General features: G+C 45.7%; 1 protein-coding gene across 1 annotated transcript; it reads left to right on the top strand.

Moving 5' to 3' along the window:
* Nucleotides 1–2105: 2105 nt before the first annotated feature.
* Nucleotides 2106–17487, top strand: LOC140454586 (NF-kappa-B inhibitor alpha-like). The gene is made up of 6 exons (XM_072549448.1): nucleotides 2106–2464; nucleotides 7543–7642; nucleotides 8663–8888; nucleotides 11342–11430; nucleotides 12952–13212; nucleotides 15006–17487. The coding sequence occupies exons 1-6, from the start codon at nucleotides 2226–2228 to the stop codon at nucleotides 15054–15056; spliced, it is 966 nt and encodes a 321-aa protein (XP_072405549.1). The 5' UTR covers nucleotides 2106–2225; the 3' UTR covers nucleotides 15057–17487.
* Nucleotides 17488–17804: the final 317 nt, after the last annotated feature.

The raw sequence follows: 17804 nt of genomic DNA on the forward strand, positions 1-17804 counted from the left end.
CTTCCCGCAGGAGCCTGTGCCCCACAACCTGAGCCACCTCTGGAATTTTAATTTTGTTCCCTTTTTCAGGGCGTAAAAAGGCGGGTCCTGTATCAACTGCTGCTGCACACGGTCCACCTCTTCTCCCTCATCCACCATCTGGACACGCCTTGACGTGCCCATCTGCCACCGGACGGTGGGGATCCCCAGTGGGGTCTCTCTATGCAGGAGTCCTCCCTCCTTTTTCCCCCCCCCCCCCCCCCCCACCCACCTTTCGGGAATGGAGGGCGCTGCACGAGTGGTTCCCTGCAACCGCAGAATACGCTGGTTCACGGACCCCCGGCCCAACTGCTTGTTCTATGGCGCTGTGGGGTCCGTGGACCATGTATATATTGGGTGTTTGCACTCCCTTTTTGACTTTCTCCAAAAACCTCCTCCTCCTCTGCTTTTGGTTGCACTTCAGTCCCACGCTCCTGATCTTCGGGCACCCGGTACGGAGGGGGGAGGGCAGGTCCGAAGACCTCCTCGTGGGTCTGCTCCTGGGCCTGGCCATCAACAGGTCCAGGCAGCGGGCCGTGGAGGGGGTCGTTAGGGCCGACTGCCTGCCTCTCTTCCGGGGTTACGTTAGAGCCCGGGTGTCCTTGGAGAAGGAGCACGTGGTGTCCACCGACACCCTGGAGTTGTTCAGGGAGAGGTGGGCGCCGCAGGGAGTGGAGTGCGTTATTTCTCCCTCCAACTCTATTTTGATTTAGTCCCTACCCTCCCCTTCACTGTTTGATCACACAGCATTGCCCTTTTGTGAAGGGCAGTGCTTGTCACTGGCCACTCGGGTGTTTTCCTATCTTCCTGGTGGTGGAAATTGAATAAAGATTCGTGCACCTTGTGTCTCTCACTGTGCCTCACACCTGCACATGCACACCATAGGTGTTGGGGGAAAAAAATAAGCACTACCGCAGTTAGGTGGTAGTGTTGGGGTTTTAAAAAAAAGAAAAAAAACGGAGATTTGGCCACTTGGGTGTTTTCCTTTTGAGAGCTGGAGTGTGAATGTGTGCTCGTGCAAGGCAAGGACTCTTTCCCCCCCCTTTGACGGGGATTAAAAAAAAGGGGGAAAAAGAAACAGGAGATTCAAAAGCTCCTCACTTCAGGGACTGACTCTGAGCTGGCTGGTCACAGCCAAGTGTACTGAGCATAAGTAAATAAAGAGTGACTTGATGATGGGATACCAGCCAGCATGCAGATATTTCAGGATGTTTTGTTTTCAGATAGTAACGTGTGTAGTGATTTGGGGAAAAGGAAGGGAGTTGGCACTGGACTAAAGAGCTGGATTAGATAATAGGCCTTGCACAATGGGCTGAATGGCCTCCTGTTCAGTCATAATTCTGTGATACTGTATAGAGTGTGTGCTCCCTGGGCAACTCCAACTGAGGAATCTACAACACAAAATAGAGTCATGCAGCACAGAAACAGACCCTTTGGTCCAACCAATCCATGCCAACCATAATCCCAAATTTAACTAGTCCTACCTGCCTGCTCCTGGCCCATATCCCTCCAAACCCTTTCCTATAAACATACTGTTTTTTTTCCCCAGTTGCTCCAAATTGAAAACAAAGGGAGAAAAGAATTTTAAAAATGCTTTTCAATTTCTTCTGATTATTTTAACAAAAGAAAATGTCCTTCACATCATCCCCTAACTTCCACTGGTACTAAAAACAGATCTCTCAATGTTCTGAATTTATTTTTTAGAAAAATTTGCTGCAATTATAAATATGCACAGGAGGGAGGGGACTTCTATTTTAAGTTACCTAGCCCCCAATTTTTTTGTGTGGGTATAAGTGACAGGAAATGTTGAAAAACCATTTCCTTCCGTTTCCATTAAATTTGAAATGCAGGTCACTTGAAAAGGTTTAGGGTGTTTCTTTAAACAAAAGGAGAGTCCAAGATGAGGAAATAAAGTAAAGGAGAAAAAAAAAGGTCAGGGGATGTAGAAAAGACAGTACAGTACAGTAATATAATTAGTCATTTGTAAAAAGCACCCGGAATCACGTCTGTGGTAATCCCCCACTTTTAGAGTCATAGAGAGGCGGAGTTTATATCTATATATATATATATAATTGTCTCCGCCTACATTTGCTGATCTTAATTTTGTGCGATATTCCGGAGAAGGGTATGTGCGTGTGTGGGCTTTGTCCTCAAAAGTAGCAAGAAAGTGTTTCTTTTTGTTTTAGTCGTGTGTGTGTGAGGAAAAAATGGGTGATGTCTCAGTCAATTTCAGGGAATTCCGGGCCAGTGACAGAGATGGCAAACTCCAGGACGCCAAGCCCGGGCTGGAAGGCGAGAGACTGGACAGTGGTATCGATTCCATGAAAGAAGCGGACGAGAGTCTGGGCAGTGTCACTGACCAGCTGGTTAACCTGAACATCGCCGGTGGGAGTGTGGGCAGACCACTCCAGAGTTGGACAAAGTTCAGGACTGAAGACGGAGACACGTAAGATTCAAAGTCGCCTCAACCTTGGTGAAAATGAACTCCAATTCGCTTGGAGGGTCGGGGTAGGGGGTAGGGGGGAACCAGGTCTGATGCTTAACCTTCAGGCGAGGGAAAGCAACAATGACACGGTGCCCTTTCACCACCCCGTGGTGCTCTCGAGAGTGCAGTTGTCGCAATGCGGGAGCTTGGTGCACGGGAAGATCCCACAAGCAGAAACGTGAGGATGGTCAGGTGATCCGCTTTTGCTAGGGTACTGGCAGGCAGCAGTGCCGGACAAGTGTCTGGCAGCACAGGTAAATGGGGGCAAAGACGGCATCTGTTGGAAAAGCTCAGCAGGTCTCTGGACAGAAATCGGGGTTAACCGTTCGGGTCTGGTGACCCTTCCTGGGTTCTGAGCAAGGATCACCAGGCTCCAGGCGTTAACTCTGATTTTCCTCCACAGAGTGCTGCCAGACTTGCTGAGCTTTTCCAGCAATTGCTTTTACAACTAGATGGGGAGACAGAGTTAATGAATGGGTTTTGGAGAAGGGTCACCCGACCCTGAAACGTTAATTCTGATTCCTCTCCATGGAGGAATTTTGGTTAAGAATTCCGGGCTGGAAGGAGATCCTTCATCCCACCTTGGCGGAAGTAGCCCTTGCCCAATCTTTTTGAATCAATAGGACTCCTCTTTGGAACCAGTCTAATCCAGTTTAGAGAACTCGGATTGAGCCAACCACCCTGCACGTTATCCGCCTCTGACAGCGTGGCACTCCCTTGGCACAGCAACTGGTGCAGTTGGCCCAGACATTTGTGATTAACTGTCCTGAGTGGGAGCAGATCTCATAGATGGGCACTCAAAGTCTCGCCTTTATTCTGGTCAATCTTATTCTGTTCTGACCACTGTTTACTGCACAGAGGGAAAGACCGCTTTGAATAAAATCCAGCAAAGTTTGGAAATGCCATTACTGGCCTGAGCTGGAGTTGCATTTTCAGGAACATATTGGCTCCCTTGCAATAGATCTTGATTCTCTGCCTTGGCCAGGGATTATGTGCAGAATGAAAAGGAGGGATTCAGTCCTTACCGTTTGCCAAGTACAGGAATGGAGCAGGAAAGAATCTATATGTGGGAGAAAGAGAATGTGAAAGAGACAGAGAGAAGAATGATGCACTTTAATTGCATAAGAATGTCAGAAATAGGAGCAGGAGTAAGCCATTCGGCCCATCGAGCTTGCTGTGCCATTCAATAAGATCACGGCTGATCTTTTTCTGGACTCAGCTCCACTTACACGCCCGTTCACCATAACCCTTAATTCAAAAATCTATCTCTGAATCTAACATTCAACAAGGTAGCCTCAGCTGCTTCACTGGGCGGGGAATTCCACAGATTCATAACCCTTTGGGTGAATAAGTTCCTCCTCAATTCAGTCCTAAATCCCCGCCTTATTTTGAACCTTCCTGCTTCTATTTTCTTCTATCCAGAATTTTTCTCGTTTGTTGTCGGGTGTGTGGGCATCACTGCCTAGAGGAGTGTTTGTTGCCCATCTCTAATTGCCCCCTTGAGAAGCTGGTATGAGTTGCAAACTTGAGTCACTGCAGTCCTTGGGGTGCATGAGCATTCACGGTGTTGTTAGGGAGACAATGACTCAATGACAGTGAAGGAATGGCGAAATATTTCCAAGTCAGGGTGGTGCATATCTTGGAAGGGAACTTGCAGGGGGTGGTGTTCCCATGCATTGGCCGTCCATGTGGTGGATTGAGGTCACAGGTTTGGAAAGTGGGCATTTTGCTCCACTTCCCTGGTTAGTGACCAGGGAAGGAAAAACCAGGCTGATTCCCTCTCACACATCACTAAACAGGGACTGTACGGCTCCCATTTAGTAACGACATCTGCCACATTAACACTGTCACCATCTAAACACATGATTGCTTCCGGTTGTCTGTCTTTTGGTGTTCCATTTCTTGCTAACCAAAAAAACCCCATTTTTTACCTAATAATTAGGACAAATGTGCTCCAGCTAAGGCCTTTACACTGCTGAACAACCACTAAGACAGGGGCTGTTTTCTCTCAAGTAAAGGACTAAGCTCAGATTGAGTGCATTAAAAATAATGAATGAATGGGAGATGGCCTTGTTGGGAGAGTAGAACCAGGGACTGTGAATTTGAGTTATCACTTCAATCGAGTGTACAAGAGAAGCGTCTTTACTTGGACAGTGGGGACAATGTGGAACTCACTCCCTTGAGGAGAGGAATAGCCGAAATGCAGAGGGGATAAAAGCAGAAAGCGCTGGAGAAACTGAGCAGGTCTGGCAGCATCCTTGGAGGGAAAGCAGAGTTAATGTTTCAAATTTAATATGATATCTTCAGAACTGAGTTCCCGCTGAGTTACTCGTGTAATTTCTTTTCGATTTCCACAATCTGCAGCATCTTGCATTTATTTGTGCCTTTAAGGAGAAGCAGGGAGAGGGAGAAAAGGATACCGTGATAAACAGGAAGGGGTGAGCTGAAGGATGACAACAGGAAACAAGTGTGTAGTTTAAATATCAGCATGGACTCATTGACCTGTTTCCAAGATTATCCCACTTCTCATGTACTTCAAAATCTCCCATTTCCTGTTGGTAAAAGTCCCTGTGTTTCTTGATAAAGTCCATGGAAATTCCATGTGAGGAAATGTTGGGAAAATACCTCCAGTTCGCTTGAGTATTCCTTACCTGGCTTATCACTGGGGTTGGAGCTGTGAAAATAGAGATGATCTATTCTTGTACAAATCAAGTGTAACACAACTCACTTTGATGTGAGAATTAAAGTTAAAAATCACAACCTGACAAAGGAGCAGCGCTTCGAAAGCCAGAAGTTCCAATAAATCTGTTGGCCTATACCCTGGTGTTGTGTGATTTTTAACTTTGTCCACACCCCAGTCCAATACTGGTTCCTCCTCATCGTGAGAATTCAAATTATTATTTCTTTTTGCTAAGCTACACCATTAACTAAATATTTAGTTAGGCTGCTATGGCAGGTGAATAACTTTGCTTAATGTTCAGACTGTTGGCAATGTCCATCCGTTCTGACTCAGACTCGCTAACTCAGCATAGGTTAATGAAGAGCGATTTTGGGCCATTCCTGTTTTGAACCGGCTCGGTTTCGAAGCAGAGGCCGGGGAAACCCAGGTGGAAATGCCTCGATGGGAATGCATACAGCCTTGGAGGTGGAAACGAGAAAAACTTCGCCTTTCACCATCACACTCTGAGAGGACTCAGAATGAGTGGTACAGAAGTGAAACACTCCCCGAGCTTGGACGAAATGACTCACCTGTTCACTTGCTCGTGCTTCAATGAGCTTCGAGAGGATATGCATTTTGGTGACCACTAAATCTGCACCAACAAATTTTAAAATTAGCAAAAGGACAGGGTGCAATCCTCTAGACTGCCTCCAATATTAAGCCAAAATCTAAGTACACTTAGCTAAACTTGACAAAATATTAGCATGGATGACAGTACATTTGGTAAAAAGCAGAGGTTGTAATGGAGGAAACATCCATTTGCATTTGTGTTCAATGTGGGAAAAAATTCCCAAGGTGTCTCCTAGGCATCCAAATGCTTGAATAAAGAGGTGGGGACATCTAAAAAAAAGGAGAGAGAAGCAGGAAGATTTAGGGAGAGAATTCAGTGTCGGAGCCTAGGAGACTAAAGGCATGGTCTTCATTAGTGGAGGGTGAGGAAATCAAGGACATGCTTAAGAGGTATTTTCTTGCTAATGTTCAAATTATGCCCTATGCTCTGGAATCCCCTCCTGGTATCTCTCCAATTCTCTTTCCTCCCTTACAACCTATGTCGTTTACCAAATGTATTGTCATCCATCCTAATATTTCCTCAGATTTAGCTAAGAATCCTTAGATTTTGGCTTAATATACAAGCACTGGAGGCAGTCTAGAGAGGGTTTATTAGGTTGGTCCTGAGTAAAGAGGAGATGTTGGGTCACACTCATTAGAATTGAGGAAAAAATGATAGGTGTCCTTATTGAAACATAAGATGCTTGGGGGACTTGACAGGGTAGAAGCAGTAAGGTTGCTTCGCTTTGTGGGAGAGTGCAAACCACAGGATAAGGAATCACCGATTTAAAACATAGATAAGGATACTGGATAGTGAATCTGTGGAATTCTTTACCACTGATGGCTGACAAGGCTGGGTCATTGAGTATATTCAAGGCTGAGATCGATTTTTCATCAGTAAGGGTATCAATGATTATGCAGGAAAGTGGAGTTGAGAATTGAGATCAGATCAGCCATGATCTCATTGAATGCCATAGCAGGCTCGATGGACTCAAGATTAGAGTGGAGCTGGAAAAGTACAGCAGGTCAGGTAGCATCCGAGGAGCAGGAAAATCAACGTTTCGGGCAAAAGTTCCAGATGAAGGGCTTTTGTCCGAAACGTCGATTTTCCTGCTCCTCAGATGCTGCCTGAACTGCTGTACTTTTCCAGAACCACTCTAATCTTGACTCTAATCTCCAGCACCTGCAGTACCCACTTCTGCCTAGACTCGATGGACTGAATGGCCGATTTCAGCTCCTACATCTTTGGCCTTATAGTGTCAAATTCTATTTGATAACAATTAGAAAGTGCCTCACGGCTAATAAGATACTATGCAAATGCACGTTTATGCCAAATATTGTCCTAGAACAAACCCTGGGACTTTCTTGTCATAGTTAAAAGTGATATATAAGTGCAAGTTGTTGTTGTTTGGATGTGGAAGGAAATTGGATAAGAAGGAAGCAAAACTCTGGATGTAAATGTGTTCTGTTTTTGACTTCCCTTCCCCTCTTATTGAAAAGGTTGGTTCATTTCCAGTAAGAATGATTCTTGGAATTCCCCGCTTAAAGATGATGCATCAATATTTTGCTTGTGCTTTAATTGTACGACTGCCAGTTAATGTGGAAACTGTTACTCAATTCCAAAGTGGGACCTGAGTTTAGGCACGCTGCATTTTCTCAGGAAATTTGCACTCTGCACCATTTCACCCTGTTCACCCTTTATTAACCTCTCTCTCTCTCTCTCTCTCTCTCTCTCTCTCTCTCTCTCTGTGTCCTTCCTCTTTTCTCCCAGGTTCCTCCATCTGGCAATTCTGCACCAGCGCCCTGACATTGCCAATTTCCTCTTGCGGTCTGAACCATCCGTTATTGACATCCGCAACAAGTCCCGACAGGTGAGTCTCCCTTTTGTCCTTCCTCCCACGTCTAGTTGAAAGTGGCGTTAACAAGGGACATTGGGAGAAAGGAAGGCCAGCCTGTGCTTTCATAACATTGGCCGATAGATGCGTTTCTGTGATTGGACACCAATTGCTGAATAATCACGAGTGTGCCAATTTGAGATTATCGCATGGGTTTGCAGTGGAGTTTACTTACACTTTATGCCAGTTGCAGAATAATGACGAGTGTGCCAATTTGAGATTATCGCATGGGTTTGCAGTGGAGTTTACTTGCACTTTATGGGAGCAAGTTACTGCAGATGCTGGAATCTGCACTGAAAACAAAAAATCCTGGAATCACAGCAGGTCAGGTTGCATCCATGGAGAGAGAGAGAGAGCAGGCTAATGTTTTGGGCTTCAGAGCTGAAGTGAAATATGGAGAAGGCAACATTAATGCAATATTTGATGAGGGGGGTGGGGGGCGTGGGTGGTGTTGAGGGGAGAGAGGGTGGAGTGCCAGGCGAGAAAGGACTTTGATTGTTTAGATTAAGTGATTGGAATGTGAGCATGGCAGAACAATGCTGTGTCCAGACTGGAAAGAGCAGGTAATCCCCCTGGAGTAGGGGGGAAGGGAGAGAAAACATGGTGACACAAAATGTGACAAGTGAAACTAAAAGAAACAGATGGAATGAGAGTGGATTCACAACTCAATATTAAGTCTATAAAGTGCCTGGTGTGAAGATGCGATGTTGTTCCTCTCTTACTTACTTGTTGCTGGATGTTCCATACAGTAATAGGTAGGACCTTGTATTCAGAAAGTCCATCTCCACACATCCTTCCTCTCTCAGCCAATCAGTGTCTAGTTCGAGGGCAATAAGGGATTTTCAACAAAGGCTAGTCAGTGTTAATCCGTAATCTGTCAGTTCCTATCTTCCGGAGACTTCCTCACTTTATCTTTGCTCCTGCGGCAATGGGGAATCAGTCGTTGATTTCTCCGAAGGTTTCACACTTTTTATTTATTTCCTCACCCTTTTCCAGAGCCCTTTGCATTTGTCAGTGATCATGAGGATGCCGGGAGTGACCAGGGAGCTGGCACAGGCTGGGGCGGACCTGGAGAGTTTAGACAGCTTCGGGAATACCCCGCTGCACCTGGCCTGCGAGCAGGGGGACCTGGACTGCGTTGATGCACTCCTCGATCCGATGGGCACCAGCAACATCACCCAACAGCGGCAAGCACAGGATCTGGAATGGCGTAATTACAGCGGTAATTTCTTTGCTCACTTGGCTTGCCCACTGACCCAGGAAAAAAGTGAGGACGGCAGATGCTGGAGAGTGTGGTGCTGGAAAAGCCCAGCTGGTCAGGCAGCATCTGAGGAGCAGCAGAGCCAACGTTAAAGGGTTTATGCTCGAAACATTGATTCGCCTGCTCCTTGGATGCTGCCTGAATGGGTGTGCTTTTCCAACACCACACTCTTTGACTTGCCCACTAACCCAGCTGAACATGTTACAGCAATGCATGAGTAACGCCATGATAAGGCTTAATGACCGTCCTCCTTTCTCACCAGCTCTCTCCCACTTGCACAGTCTTGGTCTCTATACGATTGGAAGGGCCTACAGCATGGGTGCCACCAAGATGCCTGGGTGTGCACATCAAAGGGTTTTATCCAGACCTGATTAGGCAATTAAATAATCCATTTGAGCAGCCATGCATTTCAAGGAGCCCAATGCAAATAAATTAACTGTGCACAGCAACTAAATCTTAGAGGGAATTTTACGTGGCAACACTGGAGAAAGTGCCAGTACAGAGAGATGGTGATATAGTGGGAATGTCACTGAATGAGTAACCTAGGTCATAGACTCCCTACAGTATGGGAGCAGGCCATTTGCCCCATCGAGTTTCCACTGACCCCCTGAAGAGCATCCCACCCAGGCACAATCCTCCTCCCCCATTCCCGTAACCCTGCATTTCCCATGGCCAATCCACCTAGCCTGCACAGCCCCAGATGCTATGGGCAATTTATCATAGCCAATACACTCTAACCCATACATCTTTGGACTGTGGGAGGAAACCAGAGCACCCGTAGGAAACCCACACGGACATGGGAAGAATGTGTAACTCAATACAGACAGTTACCCAAGGATGGAATTAAACCCAGGTCCCTCGCACTGTGAGGCAGTAATGCTAACCACTGAGCCACTGCACTGCTTAGGTCAAGGCTAATGCAATGAAATCATGGGTTCAAGTCCCATCATAGCATCTGGTGGAGTTAAAATTCAATTAATAAAATCTGGAGTTAAAAATCTAGTCTCAATCATTGTTGGAAAAACCCCTGTGGTTCACTAATGTGCTTTAGGGAAGGAAACTGCTATCCTTACCCAGTCCGATCTCCGTGCGACTCCAGACCCAGAGCAATGTGGTTGACTCTTAACTGCCCTCTGAAACAGTTGAACAAATCACTCCGTTCATAGGATGGGTGACAAATCCTGGCCATGCCAGTGGACACAACCATCCCATGAATGAGTAAGCTGAGGAATTGTAGCTGTTGGGAGGATTACATAGGTTTGGTTATTTCTCTATGGAATATCGAGAATACCAGCTGGAGGTTTATAGTATGTGTTGGACAGTGGAGAGAATGTTTCTGCTTAAGGGAAATTCCAAAAACTAGGAGGCAAACATTTAAGGCAGTCATTATTAAATACGCTGTGGAAATAAAGAGAAACCTCTTTACTCAAAGAATGGTTGGAATGTGGTGGAGGCAAATGGATTGGATGCATTCAAAAATGAAACCAGAGAACCTCATGAAAGAAAAAGTGATAAAATGAGCTGTTAAGGTCTGAGATGAGAAGGGTGGAATGGGAGGTGAATTGTATGGGGCATAAACACCAGGACAATATAGTTGGATTAAACGACCTTATTCTGCAGCAGACATTCTGTGTAAATCCATGACTCATTGCTGGTGTGTATAATAGTTCTGGGATATGATGAGGTTAGGGACTGGGGTAGGTAGTGTTTGCTCTTCACTTGCCCACCCAGCCTACTGTTCCTCATGTCTGATCCTATACAGTGTTCAGACTGTTCAACATTAGGAGCATCACATTCAAATCTGATCCTCTCCTTGCCTGAGTTGTGCATGGAGGGAAACACACTTGCTGTTATCATAAAATCCCTACAGTGTGGAAACAGGCCATTCGACTTAACAAGGCTACACTGACCCTCTGAAGAGTAACCCACCCAGACCCATTCACTTACCCTATTCCTCTTCATTTACCCCTAAGGCACCGAGCCTGCACATCCCTGAACACTATGGGCAATTTAGTATGGCCAATACCCTAACCTGCACATCTTTGGACTGTGGGAGCAAAGTACAGCATTCGGAGGAAACCCATGCAGACACAGAGAGAATGTGCGAACCCCACACAGACAGTCGCCCAAGGCTGGAATTCAACCTGGATCCCTGGTGCTGTGAGGCAGCAGTGCTAACAACTGAGCTACTGTGCTGCCCATAGGTAATCATCAGCCAACTCAACTTAACTCTCCTTGAGGAACTGAGACCAAGTGAATGCCCAGATTGAGTTCATTCACTCAGCACAACGTAGGGAAGTAACATCCTGACCTGGAGTTTCGATCTCGCTCATTAGGGAATTTTTAGACAGGAGCAAGGCTTGACTGTACCTCATGTGAGTTGAGTATTAAACACTGATTTTTTTCCACCACAGGTCACACATGTCTTCACATCGCGGCAATGAAAGGAGAGTGTGAAACAGTGGCGCGATTGCTAGCTTCAGGAGCCAACATTAATGCTCAGGTAAGACCCTACTCACTTGAGTTAGAAGAATGAGAGGTGATCTCATTGAAACATACAGGATTCTGTTGGGGCTTGACGGAGTAAATGCTGAAAGGATGTTTCCCTCATGGGAACGTCTAGGACCAGAGGGCATAATCTCAGAATAAAGGGGTGCCAATTTAAGACTGAGATGAGAAGGAAGTTCTTCTCTGGAGTCTTTGGAACTCCTTGCCAACAGAGAGCTGTGGGGGCAGAGTTCTTGTGTATATTTAAGGCTGAGATAGATAGATTCTTGAGCAGTAAAGAAAACGCAGGAGAGTGGATGTGAGGAATGTCAGGTCAGCCATTGATGCTATTGAACAGTAGAGGAGGCTCAAGGGGCCGAATGGTCTACTCCTGCTCCTATTTCTTAGAATCTTATAGGTACGTTTCCCACTCACACTCCTGGTGTTACAGATCAAAGCCTCAGGGGGTCCAAATTGATGTCGAATCATTAACTTTTTTATGTGCATATTGTCGACTGGAGCTAGAGATAGTGATGGGAGAGGCTCCAATGTCTTTTACATCACACAGTTGAACAGGAGTCTGTCCTGCTCTTACTAGCCGCCATTGGTGTGCATTGGAAGGATTTACACAGACACGCCTTTCTTGGCCATGATGTTGTGGAGTGGGACTTGAACCCAGGACTTCTGGATCAAGTTTAGGGACAGTACACATTGTGCCACAATAGCTCATATGAGTGTGTGTGTTACCTACACAATACTATGGGTTACAGTCAATCCTTCTGGAAAAATTAATACTTTGTTTATTGTTTTTGAGGGTATGGGCATCACTGACAAGGTCAGGGTCCCATCCCTAATTGCCCTTGAACTAAGTGGCTCTCTAAGTCATTTCAGAGGGCAGTTAAGAGTTAACCACATTGCTGTGGATCTGGAGTCTGGATTGAAAGGTCACAAACATTGTTGCTATGCTATTGTCCCCGTTTCTATAGCACCTACTACAACTTCAGAACATTCCGATTAAGTTTTTTTTCAAGTTCGTGCAGTCACTATTGAAATGTAGAAAACCTGGCAGCCAGCTGGTGCAAAACAAGCTGTGACACAGAATAATGAGCGAGAATGAGCAGATTGTTCATTTGTAGGCAGAGCTTTGACCTCCTGGGGAATCGAGGGATGTGGGGAGAGGATCGGAGATGGAGTTGAAGACCCGAGATCAGCCGTGATTGTACTAAATGCCAAAGCAAACACGAGGGGCTGAGTGGTTTATTCCTGCTCCTATTCCTTTCATTCTTAGATAGGTTGAGGGATAAATTTTGGCCCTAAGACTTTGGGGAGAACTCCTCTCATCATCAGGATGGTGACTGCCTTTTCAAGGGCAGGCCATTTTACACTTAGCAAGATCCCACAAAACATTCTGGCCGCGTGAGGTGCTGATTGCAGGTTGAGGTGGAAGGGATCAAATTGGAAGAAAGTTTTTTTTTAATGTCCTTTTGAATTGTACTTGGAATAAGCCGTGACCTTGTCCCTGTGGCTGTGCTGACAGGAACCAAACAGTGGGAGGACACCCTTGCACCTGGCGGTGGAGTTTCAGCATCGGGAGGTGGTTCAGCTCCTCATTGAGCGGGGCGTGGATGTCAACCGGTTAATGTACAACAGCTGCACGGCCTTCCACCTGACAGCAGGCCGGCCGGACCTCCAGATCCGGGAGCAGCTCTCTCAGCTCACCAACTCCTCGCTGATCCCGCTGTATGAGTCCTCTGATTCCGAGTCTGAGCCAGAGTGGGACGCCCGGTCAGACTGCGAGGTGAGCCTCTCTACCGCGGGTTCGCAAAAAAAAAAGTGCGTCTGCATGAGGCAAGCGTTGGGAGAGAGCAAATCAGAGCAGTGGGAGGCCATTCAGCATCTCCCGTCTCAGGCCAGCTCTGCCATTCAATTAGATCATGGCTGACATGGCTCCCACTTCAGACAGCAAGCGTAACAAGGTATTGCATTTTTATGTCGCCATTCACAATCTTGGGAAGTTCCAAAGTATTTTGTGGGATGTGAGGTATCTTGAGATGTCCTTAGGTCATGTGAGGCAATATATAAATGCAAGCCTTTCTGTCTTTCAAAGTCCCTTATAGCCATTGAAGCACTTTTGAAGTGACCTTTGTAATGAATGGAAACAGGCAGACAAGATGATGACAGCAAAATCTCACAAATGGCAATTTGGAGACAACCAGATTGAAGTTGTTGTGGTGTTACTTGAGGGTCATTGGCTCCAGGTGACCAGGGAGAACTCCAATGATCTTCCTTGAAAGGGCAACTGTGGGATTTTTAGCACCACCTCAGAGGGCATACACGGCCTCAGTTTTACATCTCACCCTAAAGATAGTGCCTACTGCAATACAACACACTCAGTGCTAGCAGTGGTGGGTCGGGCCTAAATGTTGTGCTTAGTATTCTTGTGAGTGCAAGCATTGGGTGAAGGTGAGGTGGGACAAACCTATAATGCACAGTCAGGACCTCAACCACAGACTGAATCTTAACAATCTGCCTCAACCATATCCACACCTCTTCAATTTCCAACTTGGAGATTTGTCATAGTTTGTCTATCTTGGGTCGAAATAAGATCCATTCTGGCTATTTTGTTATCACAACGCAGGATCAATTCTAAATTAGAACATGCAGATTCTTGTTCTAGCAGCTTAACTTATGTAGAAGTTAAGACTTGGAATTAGGCCTCTCTAACTAATTGAATAACTAACTGACTGATGAGTTGCCAAGTCAGTGAGCAGTGAGGGTGTTTGAGAGTGCAGAAAAGATACATGAGACTGTTTCCAGGAATGAGGGACTTATACTTCCTGACTGCAAAGTTGCTCAGAGAGTCTGCACACACCGATTTGTCAATTAGAGAGAACTTGGAAGGACTTAACCTGGATAGATTGGGTCTATCCTCCTTGAAAATGAGAAAGGTGAGAGCAGATTTGATCAAGGTATTCAAATTCATGAGAGAACTGGAAAAAGTAGAGAAACTGGTCCCATTGGTAGAAGAATCGAGAACGAGATGACACGGGGGATTGACAAATGAATTGATGGCTATATGAGGAAAATAATCCTTACACAGAGAGTGGATAGGATTTGGGATGCATCCCCGAAGAGTGTGCTGGGGGTCGACGCAAAGGAAGGGAAAGGACATTACGTGAGTTGCGCCTGCAGAGAGCTGGGACAGACTAGATGGGGTAAAAACCCTCCTGCACGAAACCATCCTGTGATCATAGGGATTTCCCTTTTCACGCGACCATGGCACACAGTGCTAAGTGGCCAGTAAGGGCCAAACCTTTGGACAGTCCCTCATTTCAGCTCAAATGTAAGGACTAGCCACTTGGTTAAGGTGCCGAAAGAAGCATTTGTGGAATGTGGAAAAGGGAAGTGGCCATTCAGCCCCTCAAGCTTGTTCTGCACATATTTAATGCCATTTAGCCACCTTGACTCTATAATCCTTCATACTCTTAGCTGATAAAAACTAGAACAGTAGCTATAGCATCCTCAGGGGAGGAAGAAAAGACAGGGCAAGAATGATAAGAAAACATACTGACCCTTCTTCCTTTCTTACAGATGCCTCTAGACTACGATGATCTTCAAATCAGAGGCCATTCCCTCCACTGATCACTGAACACACTCAAAGCTGATCATCAACTTATGTTCCAACTGAAACAATGACTGTGCCATTGAAGAGGAACTTACAAACAGAGTATACGTACAGCAGTGATCTTTCCTCACCCCATGGCCCACAGACCGACCCCATCCTTCCACAGATCCTCGGGAGATCTAGCCACTTGGAGGATGAGTCACCATAAGTCGGGATGCTGACTGTTTCATGTGGAGCTCTGTGGAGCTCACTGTAACTTAAAAAACCAGCACTTTGCGAGATACTGTTGAAAATGTTAGTGGAAAATGAGGAAACTGGGGAATGTGAAGGACCAGCCCGGGCAGTAGTGGGACAGGAGCTTACACATGAACTTAGGAACTAGAGGACAGAAATGGGCAGAAATACTGGGACATTCCCTTGCTTCTCACAGTCAGGACAGGGGCAAGAGAAGCATGTTAACTTCATTTAGCTTGTTGCTAATATGTCGTGGGGAATGGGACATCATCTCTTTGTTCCCACTTGTCCTGGCTGAAGCTATGAACCATTGACCAGTGGTGACTCCTGCCTAACTCATGACAGACACATGGTTTGAGAAATAACCCCATGGGAGGGGGCTGGGCCATTTATTTTTTAGTGTCACTGAAAAAAAAGTTCAGTGACACTAAACTGAAAGTGTCACTTCAGTTTAGTCTATACACATAAACTGATGAGAAGAGAGACTGTTACCTGGGGGTGCTTTAACTCCAGCCAGGCCCACCTAGGGGGCCCCTAGGTTGAGTGAGAGATTGCACTGCGACATGGTATGAGTGCAAGGCCAACACTACTGGATGGTGCAAAAATCCAGAAGGTATCTTGTCGTCGATGGGTTCAAATCTCATCTTGAGATCACACCCTTTGCTGTTGACTTGAGAGGGAGATAGTACAGGAACTGAAGCTGAGATGCCTGAACCCAGTTTCTCCTTGGCCCATGATGCTAAGCTCCCCTCTCAACCGAGGATCTCTCAATAGGAAGCACCACTCAGGCTCGGGGTGAGCCCCACAGCGAGTGGGACTGAAGCCTGAATGACAATGACATAGCTTCACTTTGTTAACTTCCCAAGAGTTTAACTTCATGGTGGATAGGCGGGAGACAGGTGCAGTGACAATCTCAATGTTATGGCAACATTAATTATACCCGTTCTCCCAAATGTCATGTCAAACCCACCAATGTGCTCATGGACCTTATTGTGGTCTTGTTTCACATAGGCCCTTTTGCAATAAATCATTGAGTTGGTGCTATGCCAGGTTCTTTGTGCAAACTCTCCCCTCTGGATCACTATCAACTCTGAATACCCACATATACATTGCATTTGGAAAATTGCTTCAACAGCTGATCACGGGCAGAATGGATACAAATCCTTTCATTCATATCTTGGGTATTGAGGATTGGGATGAACTAATAACTCACTGTGGACTTGTACCTGACCATACCAAGTAGATATTGTGGATTATGTAAACATTTATGGAGAAAGGGATGATGTTTTGATGTATCTTTATTAGTATTTATGATGCCAATTTCAGGCACTGACAGTGGGCAGAAATCAAGAGTGCCGCCCCTAGCAGAGGCACCTGGCATTTTGACCTGTGCACAGCAGTCCAGCTCTCAACCCTAGCATTGTAGGCCCTATAGAGTGCCAGGGTCCATTACCCTCCTTGTACCTATCCCTCCTGGTTGATGTAAATTCATGTTCAGATGTAGAATGGAATGGGCAATGGTAAATTGGACAAGCATTGTACCCAAAAATGAACTTGGACCCCATTGTATCCAAGCTGCAGCAAATGCCAATTGACTGCCTATAGCTCTAACATGTTGGGACTACAGAAGAAATAGTGGTATTCCATCTAGCCTTCCCTACAACTGAAAATCTTGACCAGGTGTTTTCCACTCTGCACTATATAAATATGTTTCTTTCAGGCGTGGCAAGCTACTGGAGGTAAACCTAGGGACAAATAAGTGGGGGTGTAAAACGAGGCTAGGGATTTCAACATGCACCCGTGAAGCAACAGAATGAAGCCAGGAGGTAACAAAGACCCAGTGTTATCAAGATTCTTGCCATCTGTATGATGGAATCACTCTCACTCCCAGGCAGGATGGGAGCCAGAGTCCTCTTGAAAGCGCAAAGTGTTAGAGCTAGGGGTCACCTCCCCACCCAAACTAGAGGAGACAATATTTTGCAAATCTTCATTTCAACTGTTGAGAGCACTGAAGAAAAAACATAGGATGGGAGAAAGATTGATACAATAACATGGGGAAAATAATCTAACACCATATTCATAATTTCCCCATTTCGGGAAAGAAGGGTATTGGTGAGCCATGCCCATGTAATTAGCTGAAATACTTTATTCTGTTGCTGCTTTTTGGAATGTTTTAAATTGTGTGGGAAGTGACCTGTTTCAAACACACTTGTATATAATGTCTTATAAAATTTATTTTTTTACAATAAATAATATTGAAAAATGACCAGCAAATATCTGGTTTCGTGTTATGATGTCAAGAGAAGTTTTAAATGTCTCACGCAATGTCAGAAGTCACATGACACTAGGTTATAGTCCGTCGGGTTTATATGAAATCACAATCTTTCGGAGCACTGCTCCTTCATCAGGTGAAGTGTCAGCACTCCAAAAGCTTATGATTTCAAATAAACCTATCAGACTATAACCTGGTGTCATGTGACTTCTGACTTTGTTCACATCAGTTCAATGCCAGCACGTCAACATCACACAAT

This window comes from Chiloscyllium punctatum, chromosome 29 (genome assembly GCF_047496795.1).
Source record: "Chiloscyllium punctatum isolate Juve2018m chromosome 29, sChiPun1.3, whole genome shotgun sequence".
Classification (NCBI taxonomy): Eukaryota; Metazoa; Chordata; class Chondrichthyes; order Orectolobiformes; family Hemiscylliidae; genus Chiloscyllium; species Chiloscyllium punctatum.